The sequence below is a fragment of the Chaetura pelagica genome, unplaced genomic scaffold (genome assembly GCF_000747805.2).
Source record: "Chaetura pelagica isolate M959 unplaced genomic scaffold, ChaPel_1.0 scaffold41, whole genome shotgun sequence".
NCBI classification, from domain to species: Eukaryota; Metazoa; Chordata; class Aves; order Apodiformes; family Apodidae; genus Chaetura; species Chaetura pelagica.
Window position 1 is genome coordinate 31,006 of NW_009951944.1, and position 25,928 is coordinate 56,933.

The 25,928-nt window shown below is 38.5% G+C and overlaps 1 protein-coding gene across 1 annotated transcript in view; it reads left to right on the forward strand.

Annotated features, from left to right (window-relative positions):
* The window catches only part of LOC104387961 (ras GTPase-activating protein 1-like), a 104,907-nt gene that overhangs the window by 22,295 nt on the left and 56,684 nt on the right, over positions 1–25,928 (forward strand). Inside the window, exons 2-8 of the mRNA XM_009996765.1 lie at positions 5,816–5,965; positions 9,864–9,999; positions 10,897–10,967; positions 16,662–16,779; positions 17,742–17,773; positions 20,021–20,073; positions 20,786–20,936. Of these exons, the coding sequence (XP_009995067.1) occupies positions 5,816–5,965; positions 9,864–9,999; positions 10,897–10,967; positions 16,662–16,779; positions 17,742–17,773; positions 20,021–20,073; positions 20,786–20,936 (711 nt within the window). The remainder of the gene's footprint in view (positions 1–5,815; positions 5,966–9,863; positions 10,000–10,896; positions 10,968–16,661; positions 16,780–17,741; positions 17,774–20,020; positions 20,074–20,785; positions 20,937–25,928) is intronic.

Here is a 25,928-nt window from a genome sequence, read left to right on the forward strand (position 1 = left end):
AACACACCCCTCCCTCTTATTTATTCTTGCTGGTCAATAAACCCCCTGGAAACACACACACACACACACATCTCAGTAAAAGGAAAAATAGCTTCATCCTGGCTCAAACCAGGACATTCCACCACTTATTCCATACCATATTTTACATGCAGGGTCTATATTTTACCAACTGTCAAATTAAGGATTCTCCCACAGAATCAGATTGCCTTGAGGTACACATTGTACTTCACCATCCTCCATCATTACACACCAGGTATGTCCAGGTCCCTGAGCAAAAGCAACACCCCGGACAGGTTTACCTTTGCCTGAAGCAGGATAGACCCAAACAATTTTATCCAGCAGGTTTCTTTCACATACCACAGGGACTTTATCCCCATCTGCAGTATGTAGAAGGTCTGACTGAGCAGGCCCAGCCCGATTGATGGATCCCCTGGTATTAACTAACCAGGTGGCATTTGCCTAATTTTTGTCCCAGATTTGAAAGTTCCACCAACAATTGCCTTCAGGGTAGCTTTTAAAAGACCATTGTACCTTTTAACTTTCCCTGAGGCTTGTGCATAGTATGAGATATGGTAGATCCATTCGATGCCATGTTCTTTAGCTCAGTCAGTCACAAGACTGTTCTTGAAATGAGTCCCATTGTCTGACTTAATTCTCTCTGGAGTACCCTGTTGCCAAAAAAAATTTGCTTCTCAAGGCCCAAGATAGAATTCCAGGCTGTGGCATGAGGCACAGGATGTGTTTCCAACCATCCTGTATTTGTTTCCACCATTGTAAGCACATAGCACTTGCCCTGGTGGCTCTGAGGCAGTGTGATGTAGTCAATCTGCCAGGCCTCCCCATACCTGTACTTTGACCACTTCCCCTCATACCACAAAGTTTTCAACCATTTTGCCTGCTTAATTGCAGCATACATTTCAGTCGTGGATCACCTGTGCAATAGTGTCCATGGTTAAGTCCACCCCTTGGTCACAAGCCCATTTGTATGTTATCTGCCCTGATGACCAGAAGTGTCATGGGCCCATTGAGCCAGAAAGAGCTCACCCTTGTGTTCCCAGTCTTAGTCTATTTGGAAGACATGAGCAGCCTCATCTGACTGAGGAGGGCCTGCTGTTCTATCTACTTGAGAAGGGCCTGCTCCTTTATTTGTTTGAGAGGTACCTGTTCCATCATCTGATTTAGAATCTTCTGCTTCCCAAATTTCAGTCTCTATTGTTGCTTGAAGAAACACTGGATGTCTCAGATGGGAGCGAGTAAAAGGGGAGGAGCGTTTTGCCTTTGCTTTGCTCCTGGACACAGGATTAACTAGTTTGATGCGAATGGGAGTGGACTTAATCTTTGCAGAAGCAGCTGTTTTTGTAGAAGCACTTGCAGAAGTAGCTGTTTTTGTGCTAGTACCAGTGGTGGCATCAGCAGCAGTGGCAGTGGCAGGGCCAATGAATGGTAGCAGCATGGGCAGCAGCATTGCCTGTGGGGGATCAGCAGTGAGTGAAACAACACCTCACCCTACGCATCCACAATACATTAGAAAAATTCAGCAGAAGCATCCCTACTGCTACAATGCTATTCAGATCAAGAGTTGGGAGATTCAGCTTGAGAGAAAATGGAGAGGTAAAATTGAACCTGCTACTGCCATTACCAACATGGACCTTTCTGTTCACTTTAGGATCTGTACTGTAACTGTACACATATAGTGCCCCCATAAAGATTAGTATCAAAAACCCTAGGATCACTAGGCTGGTAATTATATGGTTGATTATAGTTACAGTTCTGTCAATAAACCATAAAACAATCACAAGAGCAGCTACACAAAGCAGCATGCTCTCGGCTGCATACCACATGTACAATTGCATGTTGAGAAAAAGGTCCGGCAGAAACACTGCAGAAAGTGTCTGTTCAGTTTTCAATCTGTCATGAAATTCAGCAGAACTGTTGCCCATTACTATCTGAGGGATTCCTTCCATCAGAGATAGAATTTTAAACACTTCCAGTTAATGAGAATTTATAGCCTGGGCTTAAGATCAACCCCACGGGTGGCACCAATAAATTGTCACGATTTGACTCAGGATCGGCAATTAAACCGGTGTCAAATCTGACAACAATGCTCTCGATCCCCTCCCCCTCCCACCCAGGTAGGGAAGAAAAAGAGAGAGACTTTACTGGATTGAAAACTAAACTGCACAGCTTTAATTAAGCATTAGTAATGAAAGAAAATATGTACAATTGCTGGAGAAAGTGGAGAGTGATGAGGGTCAGGAGAGCTTGAGCCTGGGGGTCGACAGTGATGGATGGACGGAGTCCTCTCCGGATGCCAGCCATGGACGGAAGAAAAGGGAAGAAAGAAGCAGGAAGGAGAGTACTCTTCCACAGTACTCTCTTTAGCTGTGAACAGTCCCAAAAATCCTGGACTGCTGCTGGAGAGAGAGTGGCAGAGCAGACAGGAGCTGAAGGCAGAGTTATGAGGGTCAGAGATGCACAGCTTAGGAGTCAATGGTGGTGGATAGGTGGAGTCCTTCCTGGATGCCGGCCATGGACAGAAGAGAAGGGAAGAAGAAGCAGGAAGGAAGTTGTCTTCTGTGATCTCTGACCTTCCTCTGAGTTTACGTAGATATATGGAATGGAATACCTCTGGCCAGTTTTGCTCTCTTTCAAATTACAGATACGACTCTTCTGCCCCAGTAGCCTCTGTGGTGGCAGAGCTAAGGAGCGACCTCGCAGTCTCAGCAGTAACATAAACATTCCAGTGTTGTCAGTTATCAGCTGGAGCATTTGCTGCTGGTTAAAAGAGTGCTTACTGAAGGAAAAAAAATCAGTAAAAGGAAAATTGGCTTCATCCTGGCTCGAACCAGGACACCTGTAAAATTCTAAATTATACAGAGCCTTCTAAGAGAGTGTCCTGGGTCTGGTTGAACTGGAGTTAAGTTTCTTCGTAGCAGTCCCGGTGGTGCTTTGTTTTGAATTTTGGTTAAAACAGTGTTGATAACACACTGGTATTTTGGCTGTTGCAGAACAGTGCTCGCACAATGTCAAGGCTTTCTCTGCTCCTCCAGCAAGTAGGTTAGGGGTGAGCAAGAGGTGAGAGGAGAGACAGCCAGGACAGCTGGCTGAAATTGGCCAAAGGGATATTCTGTGATTCCGTACCATATCAACTCATGCTCAGCAATTAAAAAAATAAAAATAAAAAAGTCTGTATCTTCCAAGGTAGCCATTTCTCAGAGACTGGCTGAGTACTGGTCTGCTTGTTTTGTTTTCTCAGCCCCCCTTCCTTGATTCTTCCTTCATTTCTTAAACTCAATCCACAAATTTTCTTGCTTTCGCTTTTTCTGTTCCCTGCCCTGTTCTGCTGGGGGTTGGGGGGAGTGAAGAAGCAGTTATGTGGGTGGTTAGATGCTGGCTGGGGTCAACCCCCCACAGACATGGTCTTTCTAACGTTGTCTCAAGTGCTATACAGTTAAAATTGGCTTCATCCTGGCTCGAACCAGGACACCTGTAAAATTCTAAATTATACAGAGCCTTCTAAGAGAGTGTCCTGGGTCTGGTTGAACTGGAGTTAAGTTTCTTCGTAGCAGTCCCGGTGGTGCTTTGTTTTGAATTTTGGTTAAAACAGTGTTGATAACACACTGGTATTTTGGCTGTTGCAGAACAGTGCTCGCACAATGTCAAGGCTTTCTCTGCTCCTCCAGCAAGTAGGTTAGGGGTGAGCAAGAGGTGAGAGGAGAGACAGCCAGGACAGCTGGCTGAAATTGGCCAAAGGGATATTCTGTGATTCCGTACCATATCAACTCATGCTCAGCAATTAAAAAAATAAAAATAAAAAAGTCTGTATCTTCCAAGGTAGCCATTTCTCAGAGACTGGCTGAGTACTGGTCTGCTTGTTTTGTTTTCTCAGCCCCCCTTCCTTGATTCTTCCTTCATTTCTTAAACTCAATCCACAAATTTTCTTGCTTTCGCTTTTTCTGTTCCCTGCCCTGTTCTGCTGGGGGTTGGGGGGAGTGAAGAAGCAGTTATGTGGGTGGTTAGATGCTGGCTGGGGTCAACCCCCCACAGACATGGTCTTTCTAACGTTGTCTCAAGTGCTATACAGTTGTACAGACAAAACAACTCTTTCACTGGTTTAACTTGTTTTAATCAGTATGAAAAGCAAGAGAGAGAGATATACTAATAAGACTATAGCTTTGCTAATGTAAACTATCTTCACCAGTACTGTCACCAAATATGGGAAAAATAACTTATTGAAACCAATGGGATGTAGATAAGTAGACATTTCTTTATTGACGTGCGGAGGATATGGGGGATCCTTCTAGCGTATCCTGAGTTGCATTACAATCAACAGGTTTTTATATATTAAATTTCTATTGTCTAAAATATTTAACATAAAAATGCATATAATGCTCCCTTTTAATTATTCATTAAGTTTAACCTTTGCATTGATTGGCCCCTTTGTGTTACATAACTTCATACATATTCATTTCTAACAAAAATCATTGGTCACCCTATTGATTGTAGTCCCTGATATTCAAACCAAGTTGGCATTGGGAAAGGGGATATTCAAGCAGCATAACTGGTTACTGTGACCTTGGCTACTGTGTGATAGGTTCAGGATTTATTATCGTATTATTCTTTCCACGGTAGCTGCTTGAGCATACTATCTTACTCTTTATGCAACACTAGACCTTAGCTACTTGTACGTACCGCTTGTCTAGTACATGTGGTTTCTGTGACTACTGAAGTAAAACATAATTACCCACTCCCCCTCCCAAGATGATTCCTATACAAACAGTTTCTCCTAAAAGTCTTGTCTTGGTCAGGCCGAACCAGGCTCAGGCCTTCTAAATAATAAAAATTTAGACAATTCAGTAACAGTACCACTTCTGCTGGTATATGTGATCTGTATCTGTATAGTCTATTTGACTTTCATTCTGATAGAAGTTCTCAAAGCCAACTTTCACTTCGATTTAATAGAAAAAGTGTTTAAACCTAGCAGTTTTTCATTTTTTTTCTTGTTTATGTTAAGCCAAAAGATCACTTTCATATCTCTGTCAAAATGCTTTTTTTTGCAACTCTTGCAAGACATGCATGAACTGGCAGAATCAATAGCTGAATGATCTGAAATAGTTTATAATTTAAATAGTATAAAGCAGTAGCTGTATAAAAGTTTTCCTTTTTAAGAGTTTTTGAGAACACTTATCAACACTTGACTTTGCTTCAATTGCTTCCTCCACTGCTGCTTCCCCCCGCCCATTTGATTGTTTGGGGTAGAAAGAGGTCTGACTAGAGTTTTGTAAATAAAAGAAAATTGAGTTAAGGATAAGGAATGGTTGAATGATGAGTCTAACCTTTGCCTTAAATTGTAATGTTCTTTTGTAATATTTTACAGTGTGTGAATTGCTTTCATTTTGTTTAGGTGAAGACTTAGATGATGTGATCTGTGTATGTCATTGGAGAAACAGGTTAAATCCTGAACCGAAGCCTGAGCTGTTTCCTCTGGTTCTGTTTGTTTACCAAAAGTGAGAAAATTGGGGAGGAAAGAAAAAACTGATTATAGAGAGCCTTTGTCCCCTTTAGATGGTTCAGAGTACTGTCCTCCAGTTTGAGTTATTTGGGGAAATGTTTTATTCAAACCTGTAAGGTTTTTAAAATTCTGTATATTGGACATTAGTAATTTGAGAGAGAAATCTGATAACTTCATTTGAAACAAAAGTTTGGAATTGCATAAATTTTAATTAAGAACTTTTATTAGTTTCACAGATCTTTTCTGTGAAAATAAACAGAAACCTTAAATTCTAAGGACATCTATTGTTACATTGTTTTTTAGGTGGTATCATGGAAAACTTGACAGAGCAATTGCAGAAGAACGTCTTTGGCAAGCGGGAAAACCTGGAAGTTACCTTATTCGAGAGAGTGATCGGAGACCAGGTTCATTTGTGCTTTCATTCCTTAGTAAAACAAATGTCAATCATTTTAGGTGAGAATTAAATGTTTTCTTTTAAAGCACTGTAACGTTTATTTGTGGTTTTAGAATTTACTACAGCATAGAAAGCAATTGTATTACAAATTGAATAACTTTTTACTTTTCTTTTTATTCATGTATGGTATAGCTCTTTACCATTGTTTAATTCCTTTAAATCATGCTACTTAAAAATTCCTTTACAGGCTAAAGAATGAATATGTGAGAAAATCAACATCATCAGAATAGAAAAGCTTTTCTAAAGCTGTTGTGACTAAATTCATAGTAACGTGCAGGCTTCTTATTAGAAATCTGAGGAGACTGTTTTAAGTTTATTCCTCAGTTGCTGCAGCTCACAGGACATACTTGAATGTCAAGGTCATAGCAAATCTGTGTGCTTCCTTTATAAGAAAGAAATAACAAGGAGAAACAAAGAGGTTATGTATTTAATAATATGAGGATTTGCTGTAATCAGCTTTCAGTACATTTTAGAATTAGTTGTTCTAAATACAAATAACCCTTTATCCAAAAGTGTAACCAGGATTATTTTACTATTAGCAAGTTCTATAGAATCATAGAATGGTTTGGGTTGGAAGAGACCTTGAAGATCATCTAGTTCTAACCCCCCTGCATGGGCATGGACACCTTCCACTAGACCAGGTTGCTCAGAGCCCCATCCAACCTAGCCTTGAACACTTCCAGGGATGCAGCTTCCACAACCTCCTTGGGCAACCTGTTCCAGTGTCTCACCACCCTCACACTAAATAATTTTTTCCTAATGTCTAACCTAAATCTACCCTCTTCCAGTTTAAGGCCATCCCCCCTTGTCCTCTCTCTACATGTCCTTGTAAAAAGTCCCAGCTTTCCTGTAGGCTCCCTTCAGGTACTGGAAGGCCACTATGAGGTCACCCCAGAGCCTTCTCTTCTCCAGGCTGAATAGCCCCAACTCTCTCAGCCTGTCTTCATAGCAAAAGTGCCCCAGCCCTTTAATCATCTTCATGGCCCTTCTCTGTACTTGCTCCAATAGGTCTATATATTTCCTGTGCTGAGGGTTCCAGAGCTGTATGCAGTATTTCAGGTGCAGCCTCACAAGAGCAGAGTAGAGGGGGAGAATCACCTCCCTTGACCTGCTGGCCATACTCCTTTTGATGCAGACCAGGATGCAGTTGACTTTCTGGGCTTCAAGCACACATTTCCAGCTCATGTTGAGCTTCTCATCCACCAACACTTCCAAGTCCCTCTCATCAGGGCTCTTTTCAATCTCTTCTCTGCCCAACCTGTATTTGTGCATAGGATTGTCCCAACCCAGGTGCGGAACCTTGCACTTGGCGTTGTTGAACTTCGTGCAGTTAGCACAAGCCCACTTCTCAAGCTTGTCAAGGTCCCTCTGGATGGCATCCCTCCAGTATGTTGACTTCACCACGCAGTTTGGTGTCATCAGCAAAGTTGCTGAGGATGCACTCGATACCACTGTCCATGTTGGCGACAAAGATGTTAAATAGTACTGGTCCGAGTACGGACCCTTGAAGAACACCACTCATCACATGTCTCCATTTGGACATCGAGCCAATGATCACAACTCTTTGGGTGTGACCATCCAACCAGTTCCTTATCCAACAAGTGGTCCATCTATTAAAGCCATAATGTTCCAGTTTTGAGACCAGAATGTCATGCGGGACAGTGTTGAAAGCTTTGCACAGGTCCAGGTAGATGACGTCTGTTGCTCTGCCTTTGTTCACCGATGCTGTGACCCCATCGTAAAAGGCCATCAAATTAGTCAGGCAGGACTTGCCCTTAGTGAAGCTGTGTTGGCTGTCACCAATCACCACTTGGTTATCTGCTTGCCTTAGCAGAGCCTTCAGGAGGATCTGCTCCAAGATCTTGCCAGGCACAGAGGTGAGACTGATTGGTCTGTAGTTCCCTGGGTCTTCTTTTTTTCCTTTCTTGAAAATGGGAGTTATGTTTCCCCTTTTCCAGTCAGAAGGAACTTCACCAGACTGCCATGACTTTTGAAATATGATGGACAGTGGCTTTGCAACTTCATCCACCAGTTCTTTCAGGAGCCGTGGGTGAATTCCATCAGGTCCCATGGATTTGTTTACCTTCAGGTCCTTCAGGTGTTCATAGACCTGCTCTTCAATCCTTTATAATATTTTCAAATCTTAAATAATTTTTCCTTCTTGGATCCATTAATTATGTGAAGAGATACCTATTAAAAGGAAACTAATTTGCTGATATTGTTCTTTATAAAACAGACATGCTTTTGGTTTAATTTGTTGACTGGAGAGTGTATAGGTTTTTGTTATTAGAAGGACAGATGCTACACTCAAATGTTTTTTAGTCTAGAGAATAGCAGTCTTGAAGTTCTTTCAGCCAAATATAGGAACGTGTCCACTGGGTCCTACAGACTGGAAGTGTTGCTTTCACCAAAGCTTGTTCTTTGTCAATTTCAGCCTTCCAAAAATGGGTGTAACTTGCATTGCTCAACCATCTCACTGCTATTTTGTTTCCCAAGAGTGATTTTTTTTTTGTTTAAACTTTCCTTACATATTTCTCTTTGACTAAAATACAAATATTTTAGCTGAAAATTCTCTCAATTCCTCCCCTTTGTCATGGTTTAACTCAGGACTGGCAATTAAACTAATGACAGTTGGATATAGGCATATGTTCATGCAGCATATGATTGACAAATATGTATGTATGTGTGTACAGGTCCATCAAAACTAAATTCTTCTTGGCTGAAATGGTATGGTTTTTTGGTGAGTTGCTGAGTGTTGTAAAATATTGGGAAGGAAAATCTTTTCATCTTGTCCTTCAGAATTTTCTGTGATTACAGAAGTCTTTGTGTTTCCCAGTCTCATGTGTTCTGAAGATTTTATGGAATCATGGAATTGTCAGGGTTGGAAGGGACCTCTAGAGATCATCTAGTCCAACTTTTCCTAAGTAACAAGTGATAGAACAAGAGGAAATGGCCTGAAGTTGTGCCAGGAGAGGTTTCAATTGAATATTAGGAGGAACAAAGTTTTGGTGGAGGCAGAATTTTTTTCTTTGTACAAATGACTTGTGTAATACAAATGTATTAAAAACTGTTAACTTTCTTACCTAAATAAATTATTTGTTTTTAGAACTTTTATTGCATAACCATATGAACAGACATAGCATTTTCAGTTTTTTGTATGACAAGTGTGTTCACAAAACTGAGTGCTAAAATATGTACTCCCACCACTCTGCAAATAAAGAAAAAAAACTCCAAACCAAACACACACACCTGCATACCTCAACTACATAAGTTAGCGAGTAAGATGAGCAATTTGACAAGAGTTTTCTTTTGTATTAAACTTTTGAAATAGTTTTTTAAGCATTTTTCCTATTTATCAGCAGGGTTTTAAATTGAGTGCATTATTACTTTGTTAGAGTTAGTACTCTTTCATGGCAATTACATTACTGGTAATTTGTTTTTTGGTGATAATGTGACTGATAATGTTACAAAGCTAGAAATAAAAATCAAGACTATCACACATTGCCCAGAGAAGCCACAGGTCACCCAGGGAAGTTGTGGATCCCCCCTACCTGGAAGTGTTCAAGGCCAGGTTGGATAGGGCTTTGAGCAACCTGGTCTAGTAGGAGGTGTTCTTGCCCAGGGCAGGGGGGATGGAACTAGATGATCTTTGAGGTCCCTTCTAACCCAAACCATTCTGTGATTCTGTGGTTAGTTAAGGAAGGGTGTGTATGTGTGTGTATATATGAGAGAGAGTTTGTATTATTATATTTTGTGAAATGTACACAATCTGCTTTAAAAACTCAACTTTATTCTAACTTCTTTAAAAAAAAAATAAAATCACATAACCAACAAAAAACCACATCAACTATTTCTAGCAAAATATTTTCTTCAGTCAAGCTTCCTTTTTTTTAACAGGATTATTGCCATGTGTGGAGACTATTACATTGGTGGGCGTCGCTTTGCTTCGCTCTCGGACCTAATTGGTTATTACAGTCATGTGTCTTGTTTGCTAAAGGGAGAAAAACTGTTCTGTCCAGTAGCACCTCCAGAGGCAAGTAGTACAATTTTTAAATGTAATTTACTTAAATATTATTATAATTAGTTTTTCTTTTGATAATAATAGTTTTCTATGAAAAAAGCATTGTAGACAGCTTTCCCTAGTTCTAGAGCTGTGTCAGCATGTGGTATAAGGAATATATAAACATTTTCTTACTGATACAAAGTAATGATAAAAAATTGTGTTTTAATGAAAATCTGTAATGAGAAAGCTAGACATCTGGTATTGTTATTATCTCCAAATGTTTTAATAACATTGTATGTAAACTGAGATAAACAAGAAAATGTGTGGTATTTGGCTAGGAAAGAGCACCATTATAATGTAGTTAGCCTCTAGGTTTTTCCAGTGACTTAATAAAATATTAAAATTAATGATACTATTTTGTAGCAAAGATTTCAAAGTACAAATCCTGGAAATAACTAAAGTTCCTGAAAACTGGGCTTCTTTCAAGTGACTATCATTAAGACAATATCAGTAATTTAAACCCCCCCCACAACTCAAACAAAACAGCCCCCTCCCCAACACCTGCAGACTGTGCCCCCTCCAAATAAAAACGTTTCTTAAAGTTAAACTTTCATAAATTTCTACTAAGTGGAAGAAAGCTCTGAAATATCCTTTAATTCACATTATTGGTAATTTGATTTTTGGAGATAATGCGACTGATAGTGTTAGAAGGCTAGAAACAAAATGAGAGCTTTTGTAGATAACTTTAGGAAGTAAGCATTTCCAGCTCTTACTATTTTTGACCCCTTGAAAATTTAAAAATAGTACAGGGATACAAATGACTATTATCAGACTTTTGCCTCAGAATAGAATAATGTTGGGGAGAGGAAGTCTATACTAGAATGAAAGGGAAAATTAATATCTTTGCACTCTTCTCTTAAATTGTAGCCTGTGGAGGATAGAAGGAGAGTTCGAGCAATCCTACCCTACACCAAAGTGCCAGAAACTGATGAAATAAGGTATGTTTTAATAACATGTAGAAGGAGTTGTGAAATGATTGGAGTATTTATAAATACTAATTATTTCAGTATATTCACTATGCAAAAACTTTCCAATTGCATCTTAGACTTAGTGCTCTGGGATGTTAAATGTATGGTGCCTCTTTTTTTTTCTTTTCTTTTTCTTTTTTTTGGTCTCACATCTTGTCATCTCTCTCCTTGTCTTTTTTATCTTCCCCTCCCATGGATATAGCAATAACTTTTGTTCTGGGTATACTGTTTGCATTAATTGTAAGGGGAGTTACATTTAATTCGTAGAACTATGAAACCTAGCTTAGAAGTAGAACATTACTAATTTCAAAGGCTTGACCACTTAGAGAAAAATGTAAGCTTGTGCATGAAGGAATTCTGTATGAAAATGTCTCATGCGAGGGTTTGAAATAAATTTGCTCTTAGTTTACCTGCAGAAGTAGCTAGTAACAGACAAATAGTTCAAGCCAAACCAATCTTGACCACTAGAAAGAGAATGTGAGAATTGACTCTGATAAAATTTAGAACAGTATTTTTAGTGTCATACTTAAAATAAGGAAAAAAAGGGGAGCAAAGTTCAGTAAATGTTGAATTGCACCTACTGACTTAAGACGACAAAGCATTTCATTACTCTGCTATGGTAACAAGGATTGCAGGAAATTAAATTTCATCTGTATCCTAAAAGAGGGAAAAAAAGTATAAAGTTCTGTGTGTCTGTCTAGGCTTCAGAGATCTGCATGGTAAAATAGTTATGTTCATAGCAAAGCTTGGACAAAGTACTCTGCTTTAGGTCAAATTAGTGTACTATACTCTTGTACAGTAATGTACTTTTGAAGAATTTATGTATTTCAGGGAATCTTGACTTAATTTTAATGTTATAATTAATATTTATAAAGCTTGAAGTATTTCAAGGTTAATTTCAACCAGTCTTCCATGCAATAACTTACTGTGAACTTCTTTGTAATAGAACTGATGTAGAATGGCCTTGCTGTTTATTGTCCATTTTTAAGATTTAGGTTCATTAGTAGCTGAATTAATTCTAAGTATTTTCATTAGGCTTTTTACTTCTTTCTGTTTGCTTTGTGATCAAGTTAATGCATGTTACCCTCTGTCGCAGATTAATTGAGAGAAGCCATCATTGTGGGGTTAACTTAAAGGGTTTTATTAATCATTAAGTGATGATAAAATGGTAATCAATGATTGAATGAAAATCAAATGGTAATCAAATGGTGATTAAGCAATAATTGAATGGTAATTAAACAGTGATTTAACAATTATCTAATTATCATTTAAATAAACTCTTAATTTAGATGGTGATTAGATTATGATTTTAGGCAGCCTTCAAACTAACTGCACTTGTAATAATTAAGCTATAGCTGGATATATATTGCATACTAACATACAATATACTCTTAGGCCTAATGTAAAATGTCACTTAATTTGTTATAGATATCAGATGCTGGGTAAAGGGTCTCTCAACCCTGAAGGGTAACCTTGAGAATCATCCCTTCTCAAGGGGGAGATTGCTGCTGTGCAGACTGCTGCCATACAGTAGAGCTCAATGGGCTTGGGGGGGGCGCTACAGACATTTATAGCGTAAACTAATTGACTCCTAGTCAAACCCTCTTTTGGTGTATGTGCAGTTGTAGCAATTTTTGTTTTATCTAGTCCCAGCTCAGGCTGGTATTGTTAGCTCCTGATAAGATATGCCCTAGACTCCTTGGTTCCTGAGAAGATACAGCCTAGCACACTTCTTAAGGTTTGCAAAGCAGAGCTGATTTCAGTCAGGCCTACTTCTCAGTAATGCCTGAACCAAAGTACTGTTCACTCAAAGTGGGTGCATCCATTACATCCTCTCAAATGAGAGACATTCCGTAGAAAATTGCTATCTAATTTTGGATTGAACTAGTAGTTGATGAGCTTCAGCATCTCATAGCTGTTGCCTGTATACCTGATACATCATCTGACTTGATTGAGAAGTCCCCCTATGCTCCAGTGAAAGGTTTTCATATGAACTGATTTTTGTGGTTTAGCCCTGGCCAACAACTAAGCACATACAGACACTGGAGCAGTAATTTTCCTGGATGGATGCCTTTTGGCTGTTGTTTTTTCTTGCAGTTCCTGTACTCGAGCTTCTAATCTCCAGGTAGGTTCACCATCTCACTTCCCCATGTCCTCCCCCTGGTCATGCAGATAGAAATACAGGGTGGCATGTGATGTGTGCCTTCTACTCTGAACATAAAAAGGCTGAGTTATAATTGACAAGTGGCTGAATATGAGCCAGCAGTGTGCCCAGGTGGCCAAGAAAGCCAATGGCACCCTGGCTTGTATTAGAAATAGTGTGACCAGCAGAAGTAGAGGGGTGATTGTCCCCCTGTACTCAGCACCAGTGAGGCCACACCTGGAGTATTGTGTCCAGTTTTGGGCACCTCAATTCAAGAGAGAGGTGCTGGAGCGAGTACAGAGGAGGGCAACGAAGCTGGTGAAGGGCCTTGAGAATAAATCTTATGAAGAAAACTTGAAGGAGCTGGGAATGTTTAGTTTGAGGAAGAGGAGGCTGAGGGGAGACCTCATCAGTCTCTACAACTACCTGAAAGGGCATTGTAGAGAGGTTGGTGCCAGTCTCTTTTCACAAGAGGGAATGGCTTCAAGCTGCAACAGGGGAGGTTTAGACTGGACATTAGGAAAAAAATATTCACAGAAAGGGTGGTCAGACGCTGGAATAAGCTGCCCAGGGAGGTGGTTGAGTCACCATCCCTGGATGTGTTTAAGGGTCATTTGGATGTGGTGTTGGTGGATATGGTTTAGGGGAGAACTTTGTAGAGTAGGGATGATGGTTGGATCGGTGATCCCAAGGGTCTTTTCCAACCTGAATAGTTCTATGATTCTATGACTCTTAATAGCCAAGACATTGGTTGATATGGGTGAGGAAGATCTATCCTTCTTTAATTGCTGGGACAATTGTTGGGACAGTTTCTTCACAGTTGAGATGCAGGCCTGTAGGGAGGAAGTGAGATTCTCTTTGAATTCTCAGAGTTGGCTTGCCAATCCATCCATAGTTGGTGCTGGTGCTTCTGTGTCTCTCCAGCTCATTATCACCAGGGTGTTGGCATATGACATCAGTGTACTTCACACAAACTTTTGCTATGTGAACCGTATGCACCGGATTTCATCTGGGTTTTTGAATACCTGGTTGTCATCCAGGTTGCTACTGATCACCTCCACTATGGCTAATTCTCTCAGATACTGGATACTTCCCTCAGTGTTGGTCCACTTGCTTCAATAATTTGCAAGATGTTCCTTCACACCCAACAGGAGTGGCCTCCAAAGTCTGAGGACTCCTGCCTCTTTTACAGTCCCTTTGTCAGTGGTCTTATCCCTAGGAAGGGATCCCAGCTGCCTTACCCTCCAGTTCCTAATTGTTTGCCCCAATATCCCAGCATTGGGCTATCTTGTCCTGTTCAGGACAGTAACCAGCTGATAATTTGCTCACCTGGTTGACAGCTTTGCATATCTTGCAGCTCATATAGGGATAGAGATTGGGTGGTTTCTGTCTTGTTTATAATTTCAGTCCTTTCCTCCTCCTGGTCTTGTTACTGCTCTGCTGCAGAACAGGCTGTCTCTTCTTATTCTTTCTCCTGATCCCTCTTAGGAAAAGCTTCTTCATCTCTTACTGAGTTGACTTCCACTTCAATTACTTCTTTCTAATTATAGAGGTGACTGATATAGTTGAAGGCTGGGTCTCTGGTTTAGCCCTAGTGTCTGTTGGTGTGTTTTCAGATCCAGAGACCCTCTCTTCCTGAGGGTACTGAATAGTACTGAGCAGTGTTCAGGAGGTGCTGGCCAGGCTCTGGCACAGTGTGAATTGTGCCTCTTTGGAATAGCCAGGACATTTGTTTTTTCATCAGGATCTGGGAGCGAAGTCCTAGACCATTGGAGATTACAACCTTTCTAGATACCTGCCCATATTATCTCACATGCCTTGCCACCCATAACCACACTACTGCGGGGCCTGGGTGATATTCCTAGTTGGTTAACCTTAGAAAAAGCCAAAATAATATTCTGAAGAAATACTAATAGGAGTATTTTGGTTGCCCAAAGATGTTCAAGGTACTGAAAAGTTACTATAAAGAGGGAGAATACACCACAGAAGGTGGTGGTGAAGATGCCCTTCTGTATTTCCTCCACAAACCTCTCAGAGGAAGAAGTATAATTGTTAATTGTTTTGATTAGATGGTACCTGAAATACAGTAATGGCATCAGTACAGAGCCCAAATAACAGATTAAACTCAAGGCCAGCGTTTTAATAATAAACCTCCCAGGCAAAACACCACTTATCACTACAGAGCACAGGAAACTGCAAAAGCCAAAACCTGTCTTTAACACGTATAGCAAAAAAAGGGAGCATGGCACAGATCAGATAAACTAATGTTGAGAACAGATAAATCAATATAGTGACCAGCAACTGTTAACAGATATAATAATTATAAATTCTTTCTAATATGCTCTTGTCAAATCTGTTATCTCAAACTCTTTGAGCCCTGCATTGCACACCAAAAAAGGTCTGTTTTGGTTTAACTCCAGCTGGTAACTAAGCACCACACAGCTGCTCGCTCAATTCCCTTTTGTGGGATGGGGAAAGAATTGGAAGGGTAAAAATGAGAAAGAAACTCATGGGTTAAGATAAAGATAGTTTAATAATTAGAAAGAAATTTTAAAGAAAAAGTGTAAGAAAAAAACCCAAACAACCACAACCAACAAAGAGAAAGGAAAATAAAACAATTGCCGGTTCCTGAACAGCAGCCCCCCCCTTGCCGACATCTACCCTCGGTTTTATTGCTGAGCATGATATCATATAATATATGGGATATCCCTTTGGTCAGTTGGGGTCAGCTGTCCTGGCTGTGTTCCCTCCTCAGTTTTTGTGCACCCCCAGCCTACTCATTGGCAGGGCAAGCTGAGGAGCAGAAAAGGCCTTGATGCTGTGTGAGCACTACTTGGCAGTAACTAAAACATCCCTGTATTATCAACACTGTTTTCATCACAAATCCAAAACATAGCCCCATACAAACTATAATGAAGAAATTTAACTCTATCCCAGCCAAAACCAGTACACTTGAGTATGGGATTACACTTAAGGAATAACTTATGCTAACCTTCCAGTAATGAAATTCCCTTAGACGTTTTAAAGCTTTGTATTTACGCTCTTATTGTAGCTAACTGCATGTCTTTCAGAGGAACTATTCTGTGTCTTCTTTTTAGAACTTATCTTCATAAGCGAAGAACTAAATAGCAGATATTCCACGGGCTTTATTATATAAAATTAGGTTTTGATAAAAGTATTCTTTTCTTAGACTATTAAGGGAATCTTTGATTGTTTTTACTTATGTTCAATATTTGATCCCTCTTGATAAAAGAATGTTACTATCTTTTGTTGTGTTTTTTGTTTTATACATCCTTAGTACACTTTAAAATATCTATTAGTTTTTACATGTAAATCAAAGAAGGATAAATATTAATCTATCATAGCTACTGAAACTGTGTGAAAAATGCATGTGGCATGCTTGGGATACCAATAAATGTATCTTTCATGATCAGAATTCCTCAAATGTTTTGCTGAAACTATAGTCATGAAACTTTATATTATTATACTTGTAACATAAATCTTACTGTAACTATCTTCAGTTTCCTTAAAGGAGATATGTTTATTGTCCATAATGAATTGGAAGATGGCTGGATGTGGGTTACAAATCTACGGACAGATGAACAAGGTCTTATTGTAGAAGACCTGGTAGAAGAAGTGGTAAGTAATTTTATATTCAAATCTGTTGCAGAACTGAGATTTGACTTTTTTTATTATTAATTTTGTGTGTAAGTTAACATTGAAATAAACCCAAACTAGTGGCTTTTAACTGCCTGACTTTATGTACTTTTCTAAACCTTCCTGCAGTAATTGAATCTGCCAGTTTTTAAATAGTGTTACAAACCTTTAAGTCTAATTCAGTATCCAAAGTACTTATTCACATTATCCAAACCAGTTCATTTGCAAATGAATGATACTGTTGAACTTATTAGGCAGTTTCCTAAACTCACCAGTCCTGATAAAGAACTTCCTAGTAATTCAATTACATTCTTTCTTTTTTTTTAAGTATGTAATTTATTTTTTTTAAGGACAAAGAGTGGGTTAAAAATATATTGATAAATTAAGAAAGGCTTATGTTAAAGTCAGAAAGCTAACTAGATGACCTAAAGATAATTGAATTGCTGCAGGAAAAGAGATTATTTAATGGACAAAAACACCCATCCCACCCTCACACATACTTTTTTTAAAGAAGATCACCATTGCTTTAGAGTCCTGATGTTTGCTTTCTAGCATATATATTTTGCTATTAGTAGAGTTTGTTTCATGTGTTTCTCACATCTATATCAGGATGTGAATGGCTAAATTGAAATGGCAGTGTTAGAATATCTAACTGTAGATAGTAGTTGAAGTTCAGGAAAGTTGAGATTTAAGTTGCCACATGTAAAGAAGGACTTGAAGAGTGACAGAAACAATCTTTTAAAATGTGTTATGGCTGAACTTCCACTTAGTGAATGAAGTTGAAAATGTCTTTACATGAACTGTGCAATAAACCATCTAGTTAAAAAATGTCTTGGGCTTCTTAGTGCTGCTTATTTCTACAGAAGATCTTAGCCTATGAAGTTTACTTTTCTAAATTAAAGCATGCTGTTCTCATGAACTTAATATGTTAATTCTCCTATTAGGCAAGAGAAGAAGATCCACATGAAGGCAAAATGTAAGGATTTTTGTTTTGTTATTAAAAGCAAATAATAAAATAGCCATTTGTAAACTTTAGCTATGAGATTGGGAAAGTGAACCAAAGCTGTTTGTACTTGTTTTTTGATCTTGAGAGTTTTCTATACTAGCTGTTGAAGATGCATAGGTAATTGACATGAAATCTTGTATTAGTTATGCCTAATGTTAATGAGTTTTGCAGTGATAAAATATTGGATGAGTCTCTGTGTAATCACTTTACTCAGAATATGTACAATGAATGGTGTGGTGTTTTCTCATTTGTGAGGTTTTTTTTATATACCTACAGTTTGCCTTAGGTAACCTTTTTTCAGGTCTGCTCAACTCTAAATGCAGGAGAGAGATCAAAGTATCATTAGAAGAATGATAGCATAACAGTAACACTTTCTTTATATTAGCCTTCTGCTAACACTTAAAGTGAAAACCAGGAGACTATAGGCTATAGACTCCCTGTTGGAGATGGTCCAGAGAAAGGCCACAAAGATGATCAAAGGGCTGGAGTACCTCTGCTATGAAGACAGGCTGAAGGAGTTTGGGCTTTTCAGCCTGGAGAAGAGAAGGCTCCAAGGAGACCTTATAGCGCCTTTCCAGTACCTAAAAGGGGCCTACAAGAAAGCTGGAGAGGAGCTTTTCACCAGAGAGGGTGGTGATAGGACAAGGGGTAATGGTTTTAAACTGAAAGAGGGAAGATTTAGGCTAGACATCAGGAAGAAATTCTTCACCATGAGGATATTAAGGTACTGGAATAGATTGCCCAGGGAGGTTGTGGAAGCCCCCTCCTTGGAGGTGTTCAAGGCCAGGTTGGATGAGGCCTTGTGCAGCCTGGTCTAGTGTGAGGTGTCCCTGCTCATAGCAGGGAGGTTGGAACCTGATGATCTTTAAGGTCCCTTCCATTCTATGATTCTATAATCTGTTTGCAGAGAATTCCAACTTGTTAAATACAAACAGAACAAAACCTAATACTATACCTAATACAATTTACAATGAATGATGAATTGATATTATGGGAAACTGTTGATTATTGTGTTATTTTCAGTAGTAAAGATGAGTAGCAAATGAAAGTTACTGAAAATTTATAGTAGCTGGATAACTTCATCTGTCCTCCATTTGCTTGCTATAATTGCAGCTGCTGCCTCCTGTATTTATTGCCCAGTTTGCAGTCTACAAAGGACTGATGACTGAAGACGTAATTTCTTGGTGTTTGTTTTGGTTTTTTTTTAATAAGGGAAAGAAAATAATTGGTGTGTGGCTTCAGTTTACTGGTCCCCAATGTTCTGCTAGTCAGTTTGGCATAGCAACATAACAGTAGTAGGGATGCTTTCAAATACAGGAACTTTTTAATTTTTTCTAAACAAAGTAGTTTGTAGCAGATTCTTAATAGTTTTGATAATTACTCATGCTGTTCAGAATATTCCAAGGGGGGCAGAGATTTCTGCAAATATTCCAATAGCCAGAGATTGTCCTGTAAAGGTAATAATAGAAAGCAAGTTAGAACTAGAGCTCTTTTTTGATGTGTAAACACACGTGCATGTGTGCGCACACACTCTGCAATGAAAGGCCATATTTCTAGCTTTCCTTTAAAGGACAGGATGAGCTCTTAAGATGTAGCATGTGGTGTGCCACATATAAACTGAATAGCCGTGCAATGTCAAGCTCTTTCCTATAATCATAGGTATATCAGGTTGAGACTGGACAGATTGCTATATGTTTAGGATGATGCTCTGACACAGAACTCTGTGGAAGGTGCAAGATGTGAGATGAAAGCAATTTGTATTAAATAGTTTAACAGACATAGGTTTTATTTCCTCAGCTTCTAACAAGATTTAATTTTAGTTATTCTGTACAGTATATAGCTTTCATTAATCTCTTTATTTGGGCTTTGCATTTCACGCTTAAAATAAATTGCTATCTGAGAGTGACGTCAAATATACCTGTCAAATTATCTAGCATTTAGAGAATGCCTATTTTATCTCTAAACACACTTGAATTTGAACATCTACTTCATGTTGGACACTTGTACTGAAATGAGTTTATATAACTGTAGGTATTTATTTTCATTCTGTTGGAGAAAAACAGAATTGCTGAGTAAAATAACAGTTGCTTATATAATCTATATATACCAGATTTTTAAAATAAATATTAATTCATAGGTGCCAGAGCCTTAGATGTCACAACAACTAAAAAAGAGAGCTAATAGTCTTGCTTTCTAATTTTTCTCTTCATCTTTAAGATGGTTCCATGGGAAGATCTCAAAACAAGAGGCTTACAATTTCCTGATGACAGGTACTTGTATTTCAAATGGAAATACAGTGGTAGTGGAATGACACCAAATAATCCTGTTTATAACAGACTGCAGCAAAACCAGTTTTTTTTCCTGTATGAACATCTGAGCATCAGACCTGTGGTTGCTACTACATTGGAAAAAAACCCTCATAGCTGAGCATTGAGTTTTTATTTTTTTAATGTTCTCCAGTACAGTTAGTTTCATAATTATAATTGAAATAGTTATTTTTTAATTTTTTTTGTAATATATAAAAATAAAAACTTGAGCTTCATGAAAATGCTGAGAAGAAAATACTGTTATGTATTTATCAACTTTTTTTAGTCTTATCACAGAGGAAATAATTTTTCAAATTAAAACATTAAGATTTCTGACTCATACTGTCAAATAACATGCCTTAAATATGGAAACAAAAATATTCAGGTATTTTGAAAACATTGTCAAACCTCCCACATGCACACCATATGCTCTTGTAAAGAAGTGGCAAAAGTGGGGATGGGTTGTCAGCTACAGCCAAATGATTTTACATTAACTTTGAAAGTTTAGTACTTCATCCCATTTGGGTGAAGAAGATTACTATTGGAACTTATATCAGACTTTCTCCTTTAAGTGTGCAATTTTTGCTAATTTGTAAAGAAAGAGCTTTGATAAGAGCTCATAAATGACACTAAGATAAGTAACAGTGAATAACACTGTATTATGATATCTTTTCAGTTGGTCAGGTGTGCAGTTTTCTTGTGAGGCCTTCAGATAATACACCTGGTGATTATTCACTTTATTTTCGGACCAGTGACAATATTCAGCGTTTTAAAATTTGCCCAACATCAAGCAATCAGTTTATGATGGGAGGCAGATATTATAATAGGTAAGTTTTAATAGTTGTGTGTATATATTTTTGTAAAGAATTTGTATAATGTATTGCTGATAACTTACTGATGTGATAAGATTTCAGTATTTCTTAAGAATATGCTAAGAGTTTTAACTAACTTGCTTAGTAGTTAGTTGTAACTAAGCACATTATAAAAGCCTTCAAAAGCTTAAGTGTAACTTGTTTCTTTTGAAGTATTTTTCTCCTTCTGTAAATGATCTTCTTCACCCTATAAATTGGTTTATGACTTGTAATTAGGTGAATGCTGTGTTGTCTTGGAAGCTACTATTTATAATAGGAAGTTTTGTATATATGAAAGAGAAAAATTAAAATGTTAGTATTATCATTCAGTAGGAATTTTAAAATATAAATAATAGAAATGGGTATTGACAAGAAAGGGAAAAATTATCTGCATTCACTAGAGGCTGAAGAAGTACTACTTGTTTAAATGCATCTGTTAAACAGTTTTCATTTTCAACTTTTTTATAATAAACTATTTCCTTAAATGCTCTGAAGGTATCTGCTTTAAATCTGATACTAGTATTAGACTGGAACTTTAAAAAATCTTCCTTGGTAGTAGTGTTGTTTTTCTTAATATTCTTCTCTTGCTGTTTTAGTGATTATAAGTGGGATTAAAAAACGGATAAAATAAAGCCAAACTGTTCTTTGTTTGCAGAGTACTGATTACAATTATAGTCATAGAAATTGTAGACCAAGATTTTCCATACAAAAATAAAAGCCTGAAGAATAGTAAGGAAACCAACTCAAAAGCTGACTATTGTTTTATTTCCCAGGTAATCTAAATATCCAGACATGGGACTGGAAGATCTGCAACCTATATAAGCAATGTTATGTCTCTAATTATATTCCAAAAGCAAGCCATGATGGGTGATCATGGGGGAAAATTCCTGGGTACATCTTGGGAATCTAGTGTTCTTTGATGCATAGAAAGACTACTTTTTTCACTAACCTTTTCCCTTTTCATGTTCTCCCACCATTCTGTATAAAATCGCTCAAAAAATCTATTGATGAGTATAATTAGCAAACTGTATTTAGACTCTCTCATATGGAGGTCTGCTTTCATTATTTCTTATATCACCTCTACAAAACAGTCAATCTGTAGTCTTTTAGTTGTCTATTTAAGGTCCTAATATATAGGAAATGCTAAATACATATTGAACTAATTATTTTGACTATATAATGAAATATTACTTTCCCATGGACTTCAGTAAAGCATGTAACTTTGGTGATTTGTGAATTTAATGGATAAAATAGACAAGTGAGTACTGGAGTAATACCTACTTCTTCATGTAAAAATTGGCAAAGTCTGTTTGGGGGGGGGGCAATTCTGCTAACTGCATATTACGAAATCTTAAACAAAAAAATATATGCTTACTAGCCTTTGGCCACACCATCCTGAATATTATCTCAGAAACAAAGCAGCATTAGACCAAATTAGTACTTGGACAGGAGACTGCTTGGGAATACTGAGTCCAGGTGTTGTAGGCTTCTAGCAAAGGGCCATGAAGATGATGAAGGGATTAGAGTATCCCTAACAGGGAACTACAGGCCTCTTAGTCTGACCTCAGTGCCAGAAAAGATTATGGAGCAGATCATCTTGAGTGCTATCACATGGCACATGCAGAACAACAAGGTAATCAGGCTCAGTCAGCATGGGTTCATGAAAGGCAGGTCCTGCTTGACGAACCTGATCTCATATGACAAGGTGACCCACTTAGTGAATGAGGGAATGGCTGTGGATGTTGTTTACCTGGATTTTAATAAAGCCTTCAACACTGTTTTCTACAGCATTTTCCTGGAGAAACTGGCTACATATGGCTTAGACTGCTGTACTCTTTGCTGAGTAAAACACTGGCTGGATGGCCATGCCCAAAGAATTGTGGTGAATGGAGTTAAATGCAGCTGGCAGCCGGTCACAAGTGGTGTTCCCCAGGGCTCAGTATTGGGGACAGTTCTGTTTAAAATCTTCATCAGTTATCTGAATGAGGGAATCAAGTGCACCCTCAGGAAGTCTGCAGATGACACCAAGTTGGGAGGGAGTGTTGGTCTGCTTGAGGGTAGAAAGGCTCTACAGAGGGATCTGGACAGGCTGGATCCATGGGCCAAGGCCCATTGAATGAGGTTTAAAAAGGCCAAGTGCCGGGTCCCACACTTGGGCCACAACAGCCCCATGCAACACTACAGGCTGGGGAAGGAGTGGCTGGAAAGCTGTCTGGTGGAAAAGGACCTGGAGGTGTTTGTCACCAGCAGGCTGAATATGAGCCAGCAGTGTGCCTCCTGACTTGTATGAGAAATAGTGTGGCCAGCAGGAGTAGGGTAGTGATTGTCCCCCTGTACTTGGCATTGGTGAGGCTGTACCTCGAATACTTTGTTCAGTTTTTGGCCCCCCACTACAAGGAAGACATTGAGGTGCTGGAGTGAGTCCAGAGAATGGCAATGAGGCTGGTGAAGGGTCTAGAGCACAAGTCTCACAAGGAGTGTCTGAGGGAACCGGGGTTGTTTAGTATGGAGTAAAGGAGGCTGACGAGAGACCTTGTTGCTCTCCAGTACTACCTGAAATGAGGTTGTAACGAGGTGGATGGAGGTCTCTTTTCCTAAGTAACAAGTGATAGAACAAGAGGAAATGGCCTGAAGTTGTGCCAGGAGAGGTTTTGATTGGATATTAGGAAGAACAAGGTTCTGGTGGAGGCACCAGTCCTGGAGCCAGGTATTGATGTCTTGGGTTCACCTGTTTCTTCTAAAGCCTCTCCCCATTGCTGGCAGGATTGAGGAAAACACTATCTGTACTTGCTTTTGGAGTATAGGCAGAGATGTAGTATTGCTTATATAGATTGTAGAACTTACAGTCCCGTGTCTAGATATGCAAACTACTTGGGAAATATAACAGTATTTAAATGTAAGATAGCATTTATTAAGGCTTCACTTCTGATTTTAGACAGTGTGGTAGGATAGGCATACTTTTCCTACCACAAACCTCATGCCCCTTTCTTCTCTCCATTTGTTTTATTTCTGAAACCTAACCTTCCCAATAGAAAATTTTAAAAAAATCTTGTAAAATTTATGGAGGGCAGGCAGCAGCACAGGGTGGTGTATCTGGTGATTCCATGTCAAAGTAGAAGATAAACATTGACCCAACAGTTATACATTGAACAAGCTTTCAAGTTATCATTAATTTGCGAGATGAGACAATTTGAGACTAGAAGAAGATTAAAGTTGTTGGAAACCTTTTTTATTTTATATGATAGATTAATCCAATTTTTGATAGCCTGAACTATATGGATTTAACATAGAATCATAGAATCATGGAATCATAGAATCTTAGAATATGCTGAGTTGGAAGGGACCCATTAGGATGATCGAGACCAACTCCTGTCCCTATGTAGGGAACCCCTAGAATCACACCATGTGCCTGAGAGTATCATCCAAATGCTTCTTGAACTCAGGCAGGCTTGGTGCTGTGACCACTTCTCTGGGGAGCCTGTTCCAGTGATCAACCACCCTCTGGGTGAAAAACCTTTTCCTGATATCTAACCTAAACCTCCCCTGATTCAGCTTCCTGCCATTTCCCCAAATCCTGTCATTGGTCACAGGAGTGAAGAGGTCAGTACCTGCCCCATCTCTTCCCCTTGTGAGGAAGCCATAGACTGCAATGAGGTCACATGTTAATTCTTTTTCTGGATTCTTCACTATTTGAAATGTCAGCAGTTGCAATAACTTTGAATTTATCTGTTAAGTATTAAAAGAATTATGGTGCTCATGATGATGAGACACTTCTAAAATTATCCAGGTATCTAGGATCTGGGCAGCCTAATAAGCTCTATGTTAAACATTTCACAATTACTAAAGTGACTGTAATTTAGTATTGAGATTCATCTTTATTTCTCCATATCAAACAAAATGTAACCATTCATTATTTTAATTCATACTTATTTATACCTTCCTTGATGTATTTTGTGTAAGTATGATTTTGTTGCTGTCAGATGCTGAAAAGAGTTATAAACCATTTTTTCCTATCCCTTAGATTCTTTCTGTGGTCAGTCTGATTTCATGCTTTAGATTTTACTTGTTAGATAACTTGGATCCCTTGCAAATTAATTCTCAAGTGTGTTTGAAGATATGTAATATCTTTCTGTTTGCAAAGTTTGGCTTGTTCATCCATTTGGGCTGCTTTAGTGGTAAGACAATATACAGTGACCATCTGAGTTGAGTTTGTGTGGGGAGAGAAGAGCGCCAAAGAAAAAAAACCCTTAATCACTCCATCAAGGCATAAAGTCATAGTCTATATGGTACTCTAACTCCAAAATGAGTTTTCAAATAAAACTTGGTTTATTCTTTAGCTCATTTTATAAAATTGGAAGAAATCAGGCAATTGCTTCTTATGTTGAGGCATGACTCCTGTTTTTTTAACCAAGGAAGGAGAAGTGTCATTGACAGTCAAGGTATTTGGGATTTGATGAATGAGGAAAAAATTATTTAAAGTTGCTTTATTATTGATTGCCCTCATAACAAGATGTTTGCAATAGCTGTTCAACATGCAAAATACAAGTGATTATTTTATGCAGTGTGGTAAAGCTTACATTTTTATGGAAAAAATGGCATATGCATATTGTATATCAATAAAAATGGAAATTTATTTGATTTTTAGTAATACCGAGAAATTCAAGTCACTTTACAAACCTGAAAAATAAAAATGTTCATGGAAAGATTAATTGACTTAACAAGCATACATGAGTTCATAGCTTTAGAAGAATGAAATAGAGAAAAGACTGAGGTGGATTGAGAGCTGGCTGTATGACAGATCTCAGAGGATGGTGATCAATTGATCAGGGTTGAGTTGGAGGCCAGTAACCAGTGGTGTCCCCCAGGGATCAATACTCTAAGACTCCAGTCTTGTTCAACGTGTTCATCAATGATCTGGACGAGGGGACAGAGTGTATCCTCAGCAAGTTCGCTGATGATAGAAAACTG